We start from the raw sequence: 22,500 nt of genomic DNA, 5'->3' as shown, positions 1-22,500 counted from the left end.
TTCTCGGGGATATTCAGCGGGACACAGAGTGACAAGGCTGGCCCTTTGAATTACAGGCACAACAGAAACAGGAAGTAAGAGTGAGAGAAAGTTGTGGTGGAAGAGTACAGCAGGGTTCGCCACCATCCCCTGCCGGAGCCTCGTGGAGCTTTAGGTGTTTTCGCACAATAAACACTTACAACACCCGGTCTGGAAATCGAAACCACGACCCTATGACCGCGAGTCCGCTGCCCTAACCACTGGGCCATTGCGCCTCCACCCAACTTAATAACAAAGAGCATAAATAGTGAGGTTGATTTGTTTCATAAACCCCTTCTAAGCCATGCTCCACCATGGCCACAGTCCATGTGCTAACAATTCTGTCAGATCACCACCTTAAATAATAATAATAATAATAATAATAATAATAATGGTTTCAGATTTTAGCACAAGGCCAGCAAGCTCGAGGGAGGGAGTAAATCAATTACATCAACCCAAGTGCTCAACTGGTTCTTATTTTATTGACCCCGAAAGGATGAAAGGCAAAGTCAACCTCAGAGGTCAACTTTGCCTTTCATCCTTTTGGGGTCAATAAATTAAGTACCAGTTGAGTACTGAACTTGATCTAATCGACTGGCCCCTTCCCACAAAATTTCAGGCCTTGAGCCTATAATAGAGTAGTAGTAGTAGTAGTAGTAGTAGTAGTAGTAGTAGTAGTAGTAGTAGTAGTAGTAGTAGTAGTCCTTTCTACTATAGCGGCAAGGCCTGAAATTCTGCGGGATGGGACTAGACAATTACATTGACCCCAGTGCTCAACTGGTACTTAATTTATTGGCCTTGAAAGGATGAAAGGCAAAGTTAACCTCACCAGAATTTGAACCCAGAACGTAAAGGTGGCAAAATATCGGCAAGCATTTTACCCAGCATGCTAATGATTTCGCCAGCTTGCTGCCTTAATAATAATAATAATAATAATAATAATAATAATAATAATAATAATAATAATAACAATAACAATAATAATAATGTATTAAGCTATTTGTATTTTTTCCTTCAGCAACATGTAATACAATCTCTATTTTTGCTGTATTGTTTATACAATGTCCTTGAATTTGTTTTAGCTGTCTACTTTATAGACAATAGCAAAGATTTGTGCAACATTATTCCTTATATGAAACATAACCTTACTATAACCTAGCAGAAAGCAATAAGGGAGAAGCTCCAAAAGTGGTCAGTTGATCAGAAGAAATTAAGAGTGAGCTAGATTGCCATCAAATTGCATCCTGTTGCCTTTAAAAAGATAAACAAGGGAAGGATTCTCTTTCGTGTTCTACTACGTAATACAGGCTGTCTTTGAACAATTCCCGATAGCACCTCCCACTTGTTTCAGTCATGAGACTGCAACCGTACTAAGGCATGGCCTTGGAGGGTTTAGTCAAACAAAGTGGCACCAGAACCCGTTTTTAAGTCTGGTACTCATTTTATCGGTCACTTTTGCCAAAATACTAAGTTATGGGAACATGAACAAAGGAACACCGGGTGTTAAACAATAAGGGCAGAACAAACATAAACAATATATGAAACACACACATACAACAGGCTTCTTTCAATTTCTATGAATTATATCCACTCGTAAGGCTTTCGTCGACCCGTGACTATAGCAGACAACACTTGCCCAAGGTGAAATGCAGTGGGACTGAACCCAGGACCAAATGATTGGGTAGCAAGCTTCTTAACCACACAGCTATGCCTCTGGCTATTATCAGGCATGGTTCCAGATTCAGTTCCACTGCATGATGGTACACCATAACTTTGGGGTTTGACTGTTTGACTAAACCTTGCAAGGCGGTGCCCTAGCATGGCTGCAATCCAATGAGTGAAACAAGTAAGAGAAAAGAAATCAAACTGAAACACAAGAATTTATTTCAGAATTGTACTTATTTGGCAAGTGGTTTTGCAGTGGAATTATGTCAGTGTTTGTGCTGTAGGTGTACAACAAAACTTTGACATTTTACTACTGATAAATACAACAAAGAGTGAGCATAAAGGTGTATGATGTATTTTTAAAGGCTTTCAGCAGCAAGTCGGATGGAGTTGTTCTTGTATTCTTTTACTATTAATAATAATAATAATAATACTAATGTGTATATAGGGTTTTAATGAGTTTTGTAAGGCACTATGGTAATCTGAATCTGATAATTAGATTTCTAGAAAATTCAGCTACCTGGCAAGACTTGAGTCCCGGTTATATGGACAGAGAGGAGTTTAGAGACCACTCCTTACTCCAAGTCATTATTGTAGAATATAAGAATATAAGATAACTTACCTTTCATTTTTTGCTTGAGAAACAATTCTAGATTTCTCCAACAAGTATTTCTCCACAATAGCACTGCAAATAAAATTAATGACAATTAATTTAACAAATCATTACAGTAAAATATTGCAACCTATTAAAACAGATTTCTAACATAGGACAAACATGAGATCAGAACATGAGATCAGAACATGAGATCAGAACATGAGATCAGAACATGGAAAGGAAACATTCAATGAGATCAAACGCCAAGTATTTAACTGGTATTTCACTGACACATGGAAAGAGGGGAGGTAGCTTCAATTCAACTCTGGCAGCATTTGAACTCAAAATGAAAAGGAATGTAATGAAACACCACAAGGTACTACATCAGAAACTTTACCATTATTACCACGTACCACCCTTCAAACATATAATACTGAATGAATTAACCAGGCCCCTAACAATTATTGCACTCATTTTCCACATCTCAAAAGTGGTGAACATAGCCATTTACAATCCCCTTCGCCTTGAATCTTTCTTCCTCCTTAATGTGCCAATTAAATTCATGTGTACTGACATGTAGACACTGAGCTGATTCCTTAAAATTGGCTGGAATTGTGCACTTTGTCACATGAAACATGGGGAAATTCTGAACAATACCACTAGTGAAAATGAATTAATTTGATTTTCATGTCTCAAATGCACAGAACCAAGTATACTTGGCACCTGTGCAGTAAGGGTTAATGACCATCAGTACAGCTTTTGTAAGGTTGTATATTCTGGACAAATACTCGTCTATGTCACACTCAACAGGAAGATTTCATTCTCAAAATCATTTGGTGGAATCAATGCTGCCCTCAACATCAGCAAGGCTTTCAAGTACATCTAACACATGAATCTCCTGGCAAATCTCACATACCTATGGACTATCTATCACTCCGTCGCCCATCTCATGAATTAGTGGCTGTCTGTGAAATCAAACCTTGCTATTTGAGCTTATGGAACTCATTCGATCACTCACTCAATTTCTCCCCACCTCTCTCTGACCTGCGTTTTATCAACTCTGGTATCCCTTTGAACTTATGCAAATTTTGTCTCCTCCAACTGCAAAAAGACACAATCAATACACATACCATGAAAACTATCATACTCCACAACACACAACTAGAACCCTCACAGTCACTACAGATGCAAGGTTTCACCTTCACTGAAAATCAACAGCCCTAGACCTCAATACTAACATCCTAACACACACACACTGTAATAGCACAAAGGCAGGGGTGTGTTGCTAAGAAGCTCACTTTCCAAAGACATGGTTTTGAGTTCAGTTTCAGTGTCTTTTAATATAGCCCCAGGTTGACTAATCCCTTGTGAGTAAATGTGGTAGATGAAAACTATGAAGAAGCCTGTCATGTCTATAGAACTCTGTGTGTGTGTGTGTGTGACTGTTAGTCCACCCTACCATCACTACTGCTTGACAACCAGTGTTAATGTATTTACATCCCCATAACTTAGCAGTCCAACAAAATAAGATCAATAGAGTAAGTAACCAAACTTTAAAAACAAGAAGACAAAAGCACTGGGCAGGGTGAGATGGGGAAGGGTTGGACGATCTATTCGACAAAACCCCCTTCAAGGCAGGGGCCTAAGTATGGCTGCAGCCCAATGACAGAAACAAATAAGAGACAAACAGATAAAAGATAATAAACAAAAACACATTAACAAGTGAACGGCTGAAGTAAAAACAGAACAAAAACAAATAGAAACAAAAGAAAAATGCAAAAAAAAAAAAACTTAGCAAAACTTAGCAAGCAACAACATCCTTGCTTGTCAGTTTAATTGTAAAACACACACGTTCTCATGGTGTTTTCCTGTAATTTCAAAGTTTATTCAAATAAGATGGTATCATCTCTTAGACATCTCTACTGCAAACGATAGCTGCAGAAACGGTTAGATAACATCTGTTGAGTTGATAACAGCGGCAGATATACAAGCAATATTTGTCTAAGACTGTTTTCATTCATAATTACTTCCAAGTATGCACTGAAATGTTTAGAAAAACATATGGGAAAGGAACGTGGGGAATATTTCATAAACGATGGGGTCACGAGGGCAAAACAGTATGGCTAGGAGTGTCTTTGGGGCACGTTTGTCCCTACTGAAACTATAAACCATCATACCAAAGTGGGTGCCTCTACATGTTTAGTCGACCTGCTATAAATAGCAACTAAGTCTTCCTCCAGCCACAACCTACCAACTGCAAAAAAAAACGCAATCACTGCACATACCAAGGAAACATCATCGCACTCCACACTCTTTGACATGAACAACACACAACTAGAACCCTCACAGTCACTACAGATGCAAGGTTTCACCTTCACTGAAAATCAACAGCCCTAGACCTCAATACTAACATCCTAACACACACACACTGTAATAGCACACAGGCAGGGGTGTGTTGCTAAGAAGCTCACTTTCCAAAGACATGGTTTTGAGTTCAGTTTCAATGTCTTTTAATATAGCCCCAGGTTGAGTAAATATGGTAGGTGAAAACTATGAGGAAGCCTGTCATGTATGTAGAAGTATGGCTGTGTGGTTAAGAAGTTTGATTTGCAACCACGTGGTTTCAGGTTCAGTCCTTGGATGGACAAATGCTTCATGAGTGAATTTGGTAGACAGAAACTCTCTCTCTCTTTCTCTCTCTCTCTCTCTCTCTCTCTATCTATCTATCTATCTACCTGTGTGAAACACCTCACCTTCACCACTTAATAACTGCTGTTGCTTTGTTTACATCCCCATAACTTAGCAGTTCAGCAACTGAGATTGATAGGATAAGTACCTGACTTAACAAAAAATAGAAAGTATCTGGGGTGATTTCTTTGACCAACACCTTTCAAGGCAGTGACCCAGGATGGCCGTGGTAAATGAATGAAACAAGTAAAAAAGATTGGACAGTGTATTTTCAGATATGTAAAAAGACTTGATGGCCATGGCTGGAATGGATGGAATGCCTTAGGTGGGGGTCAACCAATGTTGACCTGTGGTCAATAAAATGACATTCATCAATGATACTCAAGTTCTTAGTAAACAATAACTGTATATCACCAAGGAACCAGCAGACCTATGATCAAAGATTTTCCAGTCATGACCATCACATCTTTGTTTCGGCCAGTGTACAAAGGAGTATATTAACCAATATAGTCATCTCTATTTAAGACAGTAGTGTGAGAATCAAGGGGAATTTGGCTGTTATTTCTAACAGATCAAACAACCACAGAAGGTCGCAACTGGACAGGCATGGTCTGGGACACTCCAGACATGCCCACTAATAAAACATCATTATGACCACACTGTGGATCCCATAGCTCAGCTCAATGTAGCCTTCCTTTTTTTTTATGGCAGGAGGATGTGATTTAAGGGAGATTTGACTGTTATTTCTAACAAATCAAGCAAACACAGTGGGTCACTTAGTTCAATGCAGCCTTCTTTTAAGACAGCAGGATTTGATTTGAAGGAGGTTTAACTGCTATTTCTAACAGGTTGAGCAAATACATTGAGGATCCCTTGGTCCAATGTGGCCTTCCATTTTTATGATGAGAATGTGATTTGAGAGAGATTTGGCTGCTATTTCCAACTCATCAAGCAACCACACTGAAGGTCGCTTGGTTCAATGTGGCCTTCTTTTTTTTATGACAGGAGGGTGTGATTTGAGAGAGATTTGGCTACTATTTTTAAAAGATCAAGCAACCACAATAAAGCTCTGCTATCTGGCATGGCATGGGCCCCGCTTTTCAACACAGAAGGGCATGATTCAAGGGAGATTAGATTTTACAAATATCAGCAGGTCAAGAGACCACTTAGAAGTTCTGTCGCAGACTGAAGAGCATTTGCTGCTTTTTGGCCGTGGAAAATAATACAGTGCAGCAGTACTACTGAAAGAACATGAACGGCGAAAAGATTCTTTGACCAACCAAACCTGACTCATCTAACCAACCGTTTTCGTCGCAGAACATACCAGTTTTCAGATATAATCAACAGAGGAACTATTACAATTATCGCCACCATCACCCCACCCTCACCAACATCACCACTACCATTACCATCATCATCATCAAAGATATCATATTTGACTCTATGCTGTTTAGTTTCTAGTCATGCATTCTCAACAACACCTTACTTGGCTTCAAACTACTTCAACAGTCACTCAATCTCCTGAAATTAGCAGTGAGCTGTTCGTTAGTGACTAATGATACATAATTTATAAAGGAAACGGAATGAAATATTAAAAAAACAAAAAATTGGAGAAATTTTTTAAAATTTATTTAATGCCATTTCAAAAAAGAGGAATGATAAAATCTTGGATGGAGAAAAAATAATAATTAAAGAAGGGTATATCAGCCGAAACGCGTTAACAACAAACAAGATGAGGACAAATATCCGTCAAATGTAAATAATGTAAATAATATACATAAATACACTGTGTTTGAAATAGAAGATTAGATAGTCATAACTAGAACACATTTGAGCAGAGGTCTGCCAGATCTGCACTAATCTGCGACTAAACAAGGATGCGACAAGATTTGGCATAAATATTAAGCCGTTGCAATTTTGTCCTAGGTCAGCCATGATCAAGTAACCTTTTGATCAATAGCATTCCTTCATCCCATCTTTTAGTGTATCTGGGCCCAATGTGGCCTTTTATTTTTCAGGAAGATAAAGATAAGGTGTTTTGACAGATGGCCATGTGGTAAAAAAGCTTACTTCCCAACCACATGATTCCAGGTTCAGTCCCACTGTGTGGCACATTGAGTAAGTGTCTTCTACTACAGCCTCAGGCCAACCAAAGCTTTGTGAGTGGATTTGGGAGATAGAAACTGAAAGAAGTCCATCGTGTGTGTATGTGTCTTTGTACTCCCATCACTGCTTGACAACCGGTGTTGGTGTGTTTACGTTCCCCAAAACTTGGCAGTTCAGCCTAAAATGACCGACAGAATAAGTAGTAGGCTTAATAAAAATAAAACCTAAGATCAATTTGACTAAAATCCTCCAAGGCGGTGCTCCAGCATGGCCACAGTCAAATGACTGAAACAAGTAAAAGAGAGTAAAGAAATACCTAGCAGGCTGAGTAGGCACCTCCGTTGGCTTGTGTGTAAAAGTGGTTATTGTTGTTTAACTCCAGGCTGACCCATGATCAAAGAATTTCCAAATATGACCACCCAACTATATTTCGGGCATCGTACCTAGCATTATGTTCTTAGTGTATTCTTCTTCTTTTAAGACGGCATAGTATATGAGGGAGATTTGGCTGCTATTTCTAGCTGGTCTAATAACCGAATGACCATATGGCTGTTTTCTCATTGGCCAGAACCTAAGTGTTGTTCTTATGGTTCCTGCAATAGCACTCCTTTCTTCCTAGATGGGCGTTGTTCCACAGGAAGTTCTTAACTCAACACTGTGCGACAGTAAAGCACCTACCTCTCTCTCTCTCTCTCTCTCTCTCTCTCTCTCTCTCTCTCTCTCTCTCTCTCCCCTCCCATATTTTAGTCTGATCTCAGGATTGTTAAAGTTTGAACCATTTCTGGTAACATGCGACAGCATTAAAAAAAAACAGAAAGTGGCACCGAGTTGCTGGACTCATATTATGAGTGCTTTTAGAAGTTGAAAGTGGTAAATATCAGGTTTACATAAATTTGGAATCTCCATTTAAGTTTGTAAATCATCATCATCATCATCATCGTCATTTTTAATATCCGCTTTTCCATTCTTGCATGGGTTGGATGGAATTTGTCCCAAGTGGATTTACTATGGCTAGGTGCCCTTCCTGTTGCCAACCCTCATCTGTTTCCAAGAAAGGACTCATATTCCCCACACACACACACACGCACACACACACACAAACACATCTCATGACCAGACATGTTTTCACAGAAGATTGGAAATGAAGGACACTTCTTGCATAGCAATGGAACTTATCATGAGAATCAAAGCAAGGAGACAGCAACACACACACACACACACACACACATGCATGTGTGTGTGTGTGTGCGTGCGTGTGTATCTTTTGTCTTTCACATGCTTCAGTCATTAGACTGTGGTCATGCTGGAGCATTGGCTTAAAAATTTTCTAGTCACATGAATCTACCCTAGTGCTTATTCTTTTCTCTTTAAGACAGACATATCTAACCAAATCTTTATCGTATAAATAAATAAATATGATGATGATGATGATATACATATATATATATTTATGCTATATATATATTTATGCTGTATATATATAGTATAGTATAGATGGGCGACTGCTGGTCTTCCATAAACAACCTTGCCTGGACTTGTGCCCGGGAGGGTAACTTTCTAAGTGCAATCCCATGGTCAGTCATGACCGAAGGGGCTCTCAGCAGTACAGATAGTAGGAAGAGAGTTACATCTGGAAAGATACTGTCCGAAACACCCAGACTTGCTTGCCAAACAAGTCATCATCTGGCAACTGTTCCATAGGAGGACGACTGGGGGGGGGGGGGACCTTCCAAAACCCATTGTCAAGACTCTTAAGAAGGACAGTGGTGTCATGTTTGATGCACTTAGGACAATGGTGATGACGGAATGGGACTTATGATGAGTGTGTCTAGGTGGTGCCCAGCATAAGTGCAAGGTTGTAGTTGAAAGTGATGATGACAAACGTGTAACCAGAGCACTTGACATTCAGGAAAAGAATGCAGTAGACATAGGTGGCAGCGGCGACGGCAGTGACGAAGAGGGACATAGGAGAAAAAGGGAGAACTTGGGAGGGTGGAGAAGATGGGGAAGAGGAGCAGGAGGAGAGGAAGAAGGGGAGGTAAGGGGTTGGGGGTTAAGGCAGAGGGGAGGAGAGGATGCCTCCAACGACGACTACAACAACGAGATGAAGAGAAGGAGGATTAGGGCATCAGACAAAATGCGAAAAATTGAAAAGAGGAAGCATTCTTAGTAAAAAAAAAACCCCCATTACATTCTGAGTTCAAATACCATTGAATCAACCTTACATTTCTTCATTCAGTGGGTTAGACATATGTATGTGTGTGTGTGTGTGTGTGTGCATGTATTTATATACATACATATATATATATATATATATATATATATATATATATATATATATATAGACTGGAGCGAACACGTTACAATGAAGTAGAGAAATTTGAAAAGACAACACGAAACCAGTTATTTCTCAAAATACAATGTTTATATACCAAAAAGATTTTATAACATTTTTCTAACATTTTTCTGACATAATTTAAATATATACTTTAACCATATAACACAAGCCTTCTGTAGTTTTTTCACTCTTATTATCTTTTATATATATATATATATATATATATATATATATATATCAAAGTATATTTGTATATTATATTATATATATATATGTTGGTTGATGGGTTGGCTCTGTCATATAATAAGCATGAAAAATTTTAAGATTTCGAGAGAGGAAACAGAATGGTTGTGGCTTTCCGGATTCTCTTGGGAGGGTAAACAAATTTCAACTCAGATTCCTAGTTGGGTTACAAAATGAAACCGACAAGAATTTACAAGCAGACCCAGCACGCGCATGCACGCACACGCACACACACACACACACACACACACTATGGCTACAAAAAGCAAACAAACAAAAAAAAAGGTGGTGGGAATTACCCAAACTCAGAAACAATGAGGTAGGAACAGAAATAAAACGATTAAAACTTTTCAGATTAAAAAATTGAAGGTCGTTATCTTTATTCATCTAAATTGCAAGTAGTAAGTTACATATAATAACAACAACAACAACAACAACAACAGCAACATTAATCCTTCCTACTGTAGGCACAAGGCCAGACGTTTGGGGGCAGAATTTGAAATCAAAACATGAGGATGGATATAATGCCACTAAGTATTTTGCATGGTGTATTAACAATTCCACCAGCTCGCCAACTTTCATAATAATAATAATAATAATAATAATAATAATAATCCTTTCTATTATAGATACAAGATCTGAAACTGGGGGGGTGGGGACTAGTCAATTACACCAACCCCAGTGCGTAGCTGGTACTTACGTCATCAAATGAAATACCACTTAGCATTTCACCTGGCATGCTAGGGATTATGGCAGCTTGCTGCCCCTCCCCCCCTTTTTTTTCTTTAATGCTGCTCAGCATTTGTACAGCATGTTAATGATTCTGCCAGCTCACCAATAACAATAATAATAATAATAATAATAATAATAATGATAATAATAATAATAATAATAATAATAATAATAGTCAGGATATAACTACTCCAAAATCTCCTGCCTCACATAGTTTCCTGTGAACACACAGACACGCATGCGCGCACGCACACACACACACACACACACACACACATGCACGCATACACAGAGGGTCTACTCTACACATCTTGACAATTAGTCAGTTTAGTATTTGTGATAACAATCCTTGAAATAGTCACTGCATTATAATTAGTCAGAGTAGAAGAGATAGGGGTAGCAGCCAGGCCAGCAGGTCATCTGGTCAGCCCCTTTCCTAAGTGGCTTAAATTCTATCAGTCACCATTATCGAAATCAGACATTCTTCTCCAAAATTTCAGATAAGCTACAACAACAACAACAACAACAGTCGTAATTACTCTGGAACACTGTTAATTTCTGCTTCATTGTAATCTTTCTCTTTCTTCAAGCCAACATATAAGGAGCATCTATCTATATTAAGCATGGACAACCGTTTCCACAGAAGCAGGCCACGTGAGACATGCTTCATCATGGGGACAGGATGCACTACTAAACAAAAAATTCCAGATAATTTTTCATTCAGGATGCCTTTCAGAAGGTCCTCTGAGGCTGCAGGTTGTCTATGGATGATCTACATCAATGGTTCTCAACAGGGTCCACATGGCACTTGGGGCCCACATGGTACTTGGAGCCCACATGGCACTTGGGGCCCACATGGCACTTGGGGCCCACATGGCACTTGGGGCCCACATGGCACTTGGGGCCCACATTGGCCCCTGGGGTTTTACATGGCCCATAGGAGTCCACAAGATTTTATTGCTAAAATTTATCAGCAATAAATTACTTATACTTCTACAATACACAAATTATTTCAACAATTTTTTTTTTATCCAATTCCTAATATCGTCGTCATCGCCACCGTTGTCATTTAGCATCTGCTTTCCATGCTGACAGTGGAGGCACAATGGCCCAATGGTTAGAGCAGCGGACTCGCGGTCATAGGATCATGGTTTCGATTCCCAAACCGGGCGTTGTGAGTGTTTATTGAGCAAAAACACCTAAAAGCTCCACGAGGCTCCGGCAGGGGATGGTGGCGAACCCTGCTGTACTCTTTCACTACAACCTTCTCTCACTCTTACTTCCTGTTTCTGTCGTGCCTGTAATTCAAAAGGTCAGTCTTGTCACACTGTGTCACGCTGAATATCCCCGAGAACTACATTAAGGGTACACGTGTCTGTGGAGTGCTCAGCCACTTGCATATTAATTTCATGAGCAGGCTGTTCCGTTGATCAGATCAACTGGAACCCTCGACGTCGTAAGCGACAGAGTGCCAACAACATGCTGACATGAGTCAGATGGTTTGACTGAAACTGGTAAGCCGGAGAGCTGTACCAGGTTCCAGTCTGGATGCCTTTCCTAATGCCAACCACTCAACAGAGTGTAGTGGGTGCTTTTTACGTGTCACCAGCACAGGTGCCAGTTACGTGACACCAGCACCAGTCACAACTACAATTTCATTTGGTTTGACGGGCCTCCCCAAGCACGACATATTGCCAAAGATCTCAGTCACTTATCATTGCCCCCATAAGGCCCAATGTTCAAAGATCATATGTGTATGATTTCTTAAACACTGAATGGCTAGGAAGGCCCTTCCGAGTAAAATAGGAATTGAAGGGGTCTATAGGTAAAAAAATGATTGAGAACCACTGATCGACATACTTGCTGAACCAGCTAAAAATAGCAGTCAAATCTCCTTAACCCTTTAGCATTCAGATTTCTTTGTCAAATGTATCACTTATTTATTCATGTTATTTGAAGTTAATCATGCAGCTTCAAGATTTCAATGGTGTGTTTGTATATTTTAAGAATGGCACAGTAGGGTAGGTGTGACAGGCTGGATCTGGTCAGTTTTAACATAAATCAAGATTGAATATTTAGCTAAATCACATTCTACTGCAGGCATGGGCTACCTTTTAGGAGAAGCAGGCCACATGAGACATGGTCCATCAGGTGAGCCACATTACTAGAAAAAAATTGAAGCAATTTTTTGTTAAATCAGCAGTAGTTTGCATGTCCTGTTGGCAGTAGTTTGCCAAAGACAACCTTACTGTCTACAAAAATAAAATATGAAGGAGAATAAAGTAGTCCTAGATATACAAAAGAATGGATGGTCACAAGTAGACCACCTTGATTATACATTTGCTGTATTACAGTGCTGATCTGGAGTTAAACAAGAACAACAATTTCTTACATTAGGAAAACAAAGTCACAATCAATTCAACAACAGTACTTTACTGGTACTCCTCTTAAAGACCTACCCAAAGGAATGCCAGAAATGGCAGGATTTCCAACTAAGAATGTAGACTCACATCAAGAGGAAAATTTCATTTAGGAAATATTTTTTGCATTCAGCATTCTGTACATTTCTTGTTAACTTAATTATCTAAATTTATGCCACCGGTTCATTTAAGTCATTTTGCCCTTAGTAATTTCAATTTATTTTCAATTTTAAATATTAGTCACTTCCTTGGCTTTAATGATGATGATGATGATGATGATGATCTTTTCTACTCTCGGCACAAGGCCCGAAATTTTTTGAGAGTGGGAGCAGTCAATTAGATTGACCCAGTACACAACTGGTACTTAATTTATCAACTCCAAAAGGATGAAATGGCAAAGTCGACCTCGACGGAATTTGAACTCAGAACGTAAAGACAGATGAAATACTGCTAAGCATTTCGCCCGGTGTACTAACGTTTCTGCCAGCTCACCTAGCCCTTAGAAGGATGCGAAATGAATTTGACCTTACTCAGAACTAATACCACAAGGCATTTTTGTCTGATATTCAGCTAACAGTTTCAAGCTGATTAAATCAATCTCAATAAATAGCTAGGATTTAATTTGTAAATCCCAGAGATACAAAAGACAAAGATGAAACTGGCAGGATTTGAACTCAGAGAACAAAAGGACATAATTAAACACCCCATGGTATTTTGCTTGTCACTCTACTGTTTATACCAATTCACCACATCAAAACACATTATCTGGTGCTCTACCGATTCTAGCAATCCACTAACATCAGTTTCAAATTCTAGGAGAAAGCCAGCAATTTTGGGGGGAGGGGCACATCAGTTACATCAACCCCAGTGATCAACTGGTACTTATCTCATCAACCCCGAAAGGATGAAAGATAAAATCGATCTCGGCAGAATTTGAACTCAGAACATAAAGATGCATACATATATATATATATGTATATATATATGATGATGATGATATATATATATATATATATATATATATATATATATAGACTAATGAACTAATTATAAATCATGATTAATATAGCCATTACTATAAAGGAAACTGTGTCAGGAAGCAGATCTGCTTGAAGAAAATACACACACTTTAATTCACTGACTATCAAATGGCACGTACGCACGCACACACATGCGTACGCACGCACACACACACACACACACACACACACACACACACACACACACACACACACACACACACACACACACAGAGTATCAATTCCCTCAGAAGTGAAACCCTACTTAAATATCACTATTTTCTACTCAACTACAAACAGACAAGTCTTGCACACTTTGCAGAATTAAATTCTTAAGTCTATGGCCCACCCCCTACCCCCACCCCACCTCAGCGCCAGTTAATTGCCACAAAACAAAACTAATAACATATTTAGAACACAGTCACAAGGTCACACGAAAAGTGAGTTGGTGGGGGTTAGGGGTGAAAAGGTAGCATTTAGCAGATGGCAGCAGAACCCCCCCCTCCACTTCTTCACTGGTACTTAACTACATGAACCCTGAAAGGATTAGAAGAAATGTCAAGGTCAACCTTGGCAGGGCTTTTTAAGTCATGATATACCCATCTGCTTACCTTTTACTGGCTTCAGTCATTGGATAGCAGCCATGCTAGGGCACTGCTTCAGAGGGTGCAGCTGAAGAAATCGACTCCAGGACTCCATCTTTTTTAAGGCCTGGTACTAGTTGTAGTTTCTTTTACCAAAGCACTAAGTTACAGGGAGATAAACAAACCAACAACATTTGCCAAGCAATGGGGGTGGGGGGGGACATACACAGACACAAACAAACATACACACATACATGTTGTTGGCACTCCGTCGCTTACGACGTCGAGGGTTCCAGCTGATCTGATCAACAGAACAGCCAGCTCGTGAAATTAACGTGCAAGTGGCTGAGCACTCCACAGACACGTATACCCTTAACGTAGTTCTCGGGGATATTCAGAACATCAAGAGCCAGAACAAATAATACAAGGCATTCTATCCACCACAATAACATAATGACTCCCTGCCAATTAACTGCATCATTGCCTCCTTAATATCAATAACCACAACTGTTTCTAATTTAGGCACAAAGCCAGCAATTTTGAAGGGAGATAAGGGGGATCAGCAAATTACATTAACCCCAGTGCTAGACTAGTACTTTGTCTCCCATGGAGGGATGAAAGGCAAAACTGACCCTGGTGGTATTTGAACCCAGAAATATAAAGAGACAGAAACAAATAATACTGCAACAAATTCTATTCGACACCATAGCATCTCAGTCAATCAATCAATAATAATAATAATAATAATAATAATAATGGTATTAATAATAATAATAATAATAATGGTATTAATAATGATAATAAAGTACAAATAGAACCACAATAAAAGATGCGTGTTTGTATAGCAAGTGATTCATTTATTTATTTCTATTAGTTAATCTCATTATTGATGTCATCTTTTTTAGCTTCTATTATTCAAAGCTGGCAACAAGTCTCCATATATATATATATATATATATATATATATATATATATATATATATATATATATGTATGTATGTATAGTGAAAAGATTATTACAACACACAGAGACCATGGCGCTGCTATGAAGTCAGTTTATTCTCAATTGTAAGCTGCGGATGAAAACACATATCCCAGGACCAGTATAACTGGCCTTATGATTTTCTGCTTTATGTCAGCTCATAGTCAAAACAGACTTGTGATTGAAGATGTTCCCATCATGACCATCCCATCTAGTTGTCAGATAATATATCCAATGTGTCCTTCTTATATAAAAGTGGAAGGGTTTCATTTGAAGAAACCTAGCTGCGGTGTCTCGCAGTTTGAATAACTGCATAGAAGCCCACACATTGGCTTATTAAAGGAAGAGGAATTAATAGGTTTTATAGTAAGGTATATAAAGGTTAATAAAAGGTATTTGGTGAAGGTGCATGGCTCAGTGGTTAGAGCACTCGGCTCACAATCATGAAATAGTGAGTTTGATTCCCAGACCGGACTGTGTTGTGCTCTTCTTGAACAAAGACACTTTATTTCACATTGCTCCAGTTCACTCAGCTGTAGAAATGAGTTGCGACGTCACAGGTACCAAGCTATATTGGTTTTGCCTTTCCCTTGGATAACTCTGGTGGCGTGGAGAGGGGAGGCTGGTATGCAGGGACAACTGCCGGTCTTCTATAAACAACCTTGCCCAGACTTGTGCTTCGGAGGGGAACTTTCTAGGTGCAATCCCGTGGTCATTCATGACCGAAGGAAGTCCTTGCCCCAGTGAGGTAAAATTTGGCAGATTTAGACAAAATAAGGAAAAGTGAAAGGAGTGGAGTTAGGTGAAGATGGTACAGCTTGCTAGTTCAGTGGAGCAGAAGATGTAGTAATAGCAGAAGAAGATGCAGAGAGAGAGCATAGGATGTCTTTGAGCCAGTGATTGTAATATCTGTACAGCATACAGTGTGGAAGTGTTGCTATAGTTTAACAATAGGTCAGCCATAATCAAACAGAATTTATGATGAAGACATTCCAGGCATGACCATTCTGTCTTCTAGCTGCATACAAAACTACATTAACTAGCACATAATTTCTATATTCAACTGAATGACTGAAACAAGTAAGAAAAAAAAAAAGAAAAAAAAAAGAACACCTATCATTATTATCATCATTTAGCATCTGTGTTCCATGCTGACACGGGTTGAATGCACAGGACTTCATCATCACGTTCCAATGTCTACTTTTAGCATGGTTTCTATGGCTATATTCCTTTCAAATGCTAGCCACTTTACAGTGTATACAGGAAGTTTTTTTGTTTTTTTTTCCATGTCGCTAGTACTGACAAGATCATCAAGTAACTTGCAACTAGGACAGACTGACCGTTTCACTCCCAAGGTATAGGTCAGCCCAGAACCGTAACAGAAGAGACTCTCCCAAGGTGTTGTACAATGGGTCTGAACTCAAAATCATGATTGCAAAACGAATTTCTTAGCTACACACTCATGCCTGTGCCTTAGATAAATTAATTCTAAGGGAAAGAAAATTTTCAATCATCCTTATAAGGAACCAAAGAATCACTGGTGCCAAGCAGTTTTCAGGATATTAGTATAAATTACAACCCACCCAACACAGCCAAATCCACAAATTACTGTTGGTTTGTTATTTTATATTTGCCTCTAATTGTTTCCTGTTATGTTTAGCTTCCGCTAAAGCTTAATCTCACAAAAGCTAATTAGTTTTCTTCATTAAATTGACAAGAAAAAAAAAAATTCTTTCTTTTTAATTATTTCATAAAGTGTATCCTTAGCTTTGAGATCTAGAGAGATTTTAAATCATTACAGGGGAACACTGAGAAATGACATGCAGTAATGCAGACATATAATGGAGGGGTGAGACTTGGCTGAAAAGAATATATAAATGCTGCATATTCATCTATCACAAAGAAATCAAACAGACCTTAAAAACGACTCCAACTGTATTAACATATGTCTGTAGATATATATTTCATTCTTTAGATAATTAAAGCTTATAAATAATGCAACATTTTCAGTTAGCTTATACACACACACACACACACACACACACACACACACACATATACGTATGGATGGATAGATAGATAGATAGATAGATAGATATAGATATATACATACACACACTCACATATATTTATGTACATGTATGTACATATATATGAAAATATCTAAATGAAGGCGTTAACAGCTGGCATGTTCACGGTATCAACTTTGGTTTGTTATTGCAGCTGGAACAAGACCCAGTGTTCAATAGAAACTCCCCTAATGGCATCTTCTTCTTCAACAAAAGAAGTTAAAGAGACTTTTAAAACAATCAGAAGCTTAGACAAGATCACAGCTTGTTAAAATTGTTTCTCGTGGTGTGTAACAAAAGATTTTATGTAATTAGCTCTTCTATGTGAAAGCTGCCTTCACATCAATATTAAGTAAGACAATGAAGGTATTTCATGTCAATCAACATATATCTATATCTATATATATATATATATGTGTGTGTGTGTGTGTGTGTGTGTGTGTACATTGCTGAGGAATTTAAACAGGTTTTAAGTAAATGATAGTACCATTAACACTAACAACAACAACAACAACAATAATCACAACACAGAGCTCAGGAAACCCCTGACCACCCAATCAGCAAGGCAGCCAACCTATCAGAACCGAATACCAGACTGACCTTGTCTAGACCACTGGTTCCCAAAGTGAGTGGCACTGCCCCCCCCCCCAACTCACCCACTCCAGGATAGGGGGGATCATAGGGGCAGGGCTGTTGATGGAAATTGAGGTGATAGTGGGGTAGGCAAAAGGTGAGCAATGGATATCATCATCATCATCATCATCATCATCATAATCATCATCATCACTTAACGTCCGCCTTCCATGCTGGCATAAGTTGGACAGTTGGACAGTTTGACAGGAGTGGGCCAGGCAGAAGATTGCACCATAGTCCTGTGTCTGTTTTGGATGCCCATCTTAACACCAACCACTCTGTAGAGTGGTCTGAGTGCTTTTTACGTGGCACCACTGAGGTCAGTTTCGGCATGGTTTTTTTTATAGCTGGACGTCCTTCCAAAGGCCAACTACTTTATAATGTGAACTGAACGCTTTTTACGTGGCACCAGAACTCTCAGGGTCACCAAATAACTTTGCAAGACAAAGAATCTTTCAAATGCAAAATCAACGAAATAATGGGTTAATCAGGTTAAGTTTTATTTGCAAAATACAGTTGTTTCTTTTTGTTTTACTTTTTAGTCTGGTACTTATGCTACTGTTTTTTTTTGTTTTGTCAAACCACTAAGTTATGAGGACATAAACAAACCAACACGAGTTGTCAAGCAGTACAGAGGGGGAACAGACGAACATACACACACACATATTGTCAATTAAATTTACTTTCCATAGTTAACCAGTACTTTAATGACCCAAGAGCAAATGCCATGTTGATCCTGAGAGAATAAGAACTTGGGACCTAAGGAGGCGTAACTAAATACAATGAGGCATTTCACACCCAACACTGTTACCAATTCTGCCAAGTCTCTGACTTGACTCTTAGATATAAATAAATAAAATGCTAAAGCTCAAGAGATTTTTTACTTATCAAGCAAGAATATTCTTATCTCCACCTATTCAATTACCTCTACATGCTTCCCAGGAATTACCAAACTATTTATGGATTCTTAGATTATTTACATTTAGAAAATATGCCTAACCATAAAAATTACTTTCACCTCTAAAGTTGAATTGCTTCCATTGCTTTTTATGGCCAACAGATTATCTGAGGACATATTATTTATCAGTTCTGACAAGGCCTCAGTTATAATTCACACGTCTCTTCCACCACATCAAAGGACTTTGTATTCTATGCAAGAAATTATTTACTGTTATCCTATGATTGCGATGTTCAACAAGCTTGAAGGCTATTCCAGTGGAGCACAAGCTCCTGATAGGGCCTCCCATGCTGGACATGTCAAAGGATAGGGGCCAGGCTAATGTAGACCAAATGAGTTTGTATCAGGCTAACACTCCAATATAGGAAAAAACAAAAAAAGCTAAGTTACAGAAGCATGATGAGAATATAAAACCAACAAGACATGGGAGAGGAAGGCTTTCACCCAAGGAAGAATAAGACACGTCGGGTCTTGACTTGGAAACCACAAGGGAGACAGAAAAGTGAACACCCTGAAAATAACTACAGGCAGGATATTGAGGTTGAGTTAGAAAAGCAGGGATCCAATTGGAGAGAAGCAGAAAAGAAAACCCAGCCCAAAACCAAGAAAGAAGTCTGTCGTATATGTGTGTGTGTGTGTGTGTGTGTGTGTGTGTGTGTGTGTGTGTGTGTGTGTGTGTGTGTGTGTGTGTGTGTGTGTGTTTGTTTGTGTGTTTGTGTGTCTGTCCCCACAACATCGCTTGACAACCGATGCTGGTGTCTTTACGTCCCCGTAACTTAGCGGTTCGGCAAAAAGAGACCGATAGAATAAGTACTAGGCCTACAAAGAATAAGTCCTGGGGTCGATTTGCTCGACTAAAGGCGGTGCTCCAGCATGGCCGCAGTCAAATGACTGAAACAAGTAAAAGAGTAAAGAATAAAAGAGTAATGATTTATACTCAATAGGGTGTGAAGGAATTAAGTAAATAATGACTGCAATGCAGATGAACAGACAGAAATGGCATAGCAACATATTAAATGCCGCACAATATTTACAAGCAAGCCAGCAGAATCATTAGCACGCCGAGCAAATTGCATAGCAGCATCTCATCCACTGTATGTTCTGAGTTCAAATTCTACTAAGGTCAACTTTGTCTTCCTTCATTCTTTCAAGGTAGATAAAATAAGTAACAGTTGAGCAGGGGGGGGGGGGGGGGTCGATGTAATCAACTTACATTCGCCTTCCCCACCTGCCCCAAAATTGCTGGCCTTGTGCCACCAAAATTTGAAATAAATATTCATAGTTGTCACACCAATCCCTAAAAGAAAAGAAACACACACACACACACACACACACAGAAAGGGATTGAACCTGAGAACTCACAATTGTGAAGGATTAATACCAAGTGGCTATCTGTTTTCCTATGTGTTCGTTCCATGGTCTGTAGTTCATTGTTCTAACGTCCTGTACCCTGATATGCATCTATATACACATGTAGATGTAAGTATGTACATATATGTGTGTATACATGCATATATATTATTTGTATTATATATATATATATTTATATATATATTTAAAAGTCTTTGTTGCTGATGGGGAGCTTTTAACATTTTCTGTCAAAAGGGGGATATTATTCAATGCTATTAATTTTTTTGAGGTCAACTTTGCCTTCCATCCTTTCAGGGTCGATAAATTAAGTACCAGTTATGCACTGGGGTTGATGTAATTGACTCTCTCCCCTCTCCCACCACCCCAAATTTCAGGCTTTTTGCCTATAGTAGAAAGGATTATTCAATGCTGTTATTTATAGCTTTATATGTTCGAGATCTTCTGTTCCCAAGCAAAAAAAAAAAAAGGTTATATAGATGTATTAAAACAACACTTACCCATGAACCATTCCATATTCTTTGTAATTAACTTGGATAAATTTCCCAAATCGACTAGAATTATTATTATGTACTGTTTTTGCATTCCCAAATGCCTGAAAATAAGAAAGAAAATTAAAAAATTAAAGAAAAATAACATTGAATAAATTAAGAAGTATTTAAATACAGAGAATATTATTTTGCGAGTGTGTGTGGGTGAACATGTTCGTACATGTGCACATCATCATCATCATCACCACCACCACCACTGCCACCACCACCACATCATCATTGTTTTAAATGTCCATTTCAAGCTGGCATGGGTTGGACGGTTTGACAGGAGCTGGCTAGGTAGAAGACTACCCCAGGCTAGAGCGTCTGTTTTGGCTGGGTTTTTTACAGCTTGATGCACTTCCTAACACCAATCACTCTTCAGAGCACACTGAATGCTTCTTACGTGGCACCAGCACAGGTGAGGTCAGTTTCGGCAAGGTTTTTACAGCTGGACGCCCTTCCAAATGCCAACCACTTCCCAGCGTCGACTGGATGCTTTTTTATGCGGTACCAGCACCAGCAGGGTCACCAAGTAACTTGCAAGACAAGGAATTTTGAGAGGGGAGGGGAATCATTTGAGGAAAGGGTCTTGTGTTGGATGATGAAAGGTTAGTGTGACAGAGAGAGAGAGAGAGAGAGAGAGAGAGAGAGAGAGACACACACACACATATATATATACATATATATGACGGGCTTCTTTCAGTTTCCGTCTACCAAATCCACTCACAAGGCTTTGGTCGGTCCGAGGCCATAGTAGAAGACACCTGCCCAAGGTGCCATGCAGTGGGACTGAACCCGGAACCATGTGGTTCTTAAGCAAGCTACTTACCATGCAGCCACTCCTACATATGCGTATATATGTGTGTGTGTGTGTGTGTGTGTGTGTGTGTGTGTGTGTGTGTATAGGCCTCCAAAGAATAAGTTCTGGAGTTGATTTTTCTAACTAAAAAAAAAACCCTTTAAGGCGATACTCCAGCATGGCCACAGCCAAATGATTGAAGTCAAAGAATAAAAGAATATATTATATGTGTAATATATAGTTAATAATTAAATTAAATATGATAATATTGTGTTTTATGTGCTCAATTCCCCAATCCATGGAAAAATTGCAGTGCGTGAAACTGGTCGGTAGTGCAAAAAACATTGGGGTCTACTGCTATAGAAGAAAAGAAGCAGAACATAATCTGGGGACAATGGTCAGACATAGAAAACTAGAATATTTTGGCCAAGTTATCAGCATCCAGAAGGTCTGCAATAGCATCAAGGGCTGGATGGATAGGAATCAAGCTGAAGGGCCACAAAGATGAAAATGGAGTGATAAAATAAAGGACTTGATAGAGAGGGCTCTGACAAAATGTATAAGTACAGTATGAAATTGCAGTTTGTGTTGAGGGGTGGTGATTGTGTCAAAGGCTTGCACATCGCAACCACAAGGATGGACATGTTCATGTATTTATTTACTAGGGATAAAGGTAATACAGGAACTGTTCATACAACTAATTTTTGTGAATGAGCAAGAGGGGGGGGAAAAAAATGAAAATGTAAAAAT

General features: G+C 39.0%; 1 protein-coding gene across 1 annotated transcript in view; it reads right to left on the bottom strand.

Moving 5' to 3' along the window:
* Nucleotides 1–22,500, bottom strand: part of LOC106868187 (unconventional myosin-IXa) — a 209,041-nt gene that overhangs the window by 119,047 nt on the left and 67,494 nt on the right. The window contains exons 2-3 of the mRNA XM_089361098.1: nt 20,919–21,013; nt 2,306–2,368 (exon numbers count right to left, since the gene is read on the bottom strand). Coding sequence (XP_089217224.1) covers nt 2,306–2,368; nt 20,919–21,013 — 158 coding nt within the window. The remainder of the gene's footprint in view (nt 1–2,305; nt 2,369–20,918; nt 21,014–22,500) is intronic.

This window comes from Octopus bimaculoides, chromosome 12, assembly GCF_046866305.1.
Source record: "Octopus bimaculoides isolate indiv1 chromosome 12, ASM4686630v1, whole genome shotgun sequence".
In the NCBI taxonomy this organism is placed as follows: domain Eukaryota; kingdom Metazoa; phylum Mollusca; class Cephalopoda; order Octopoda; family Octopodidae; genus Octopus; species Octopus bimaculoides.
Note: the sequence above shows the minus strand (reverse complement) of the source record. Positions and strands in the feature narration are given on the sequence as shown.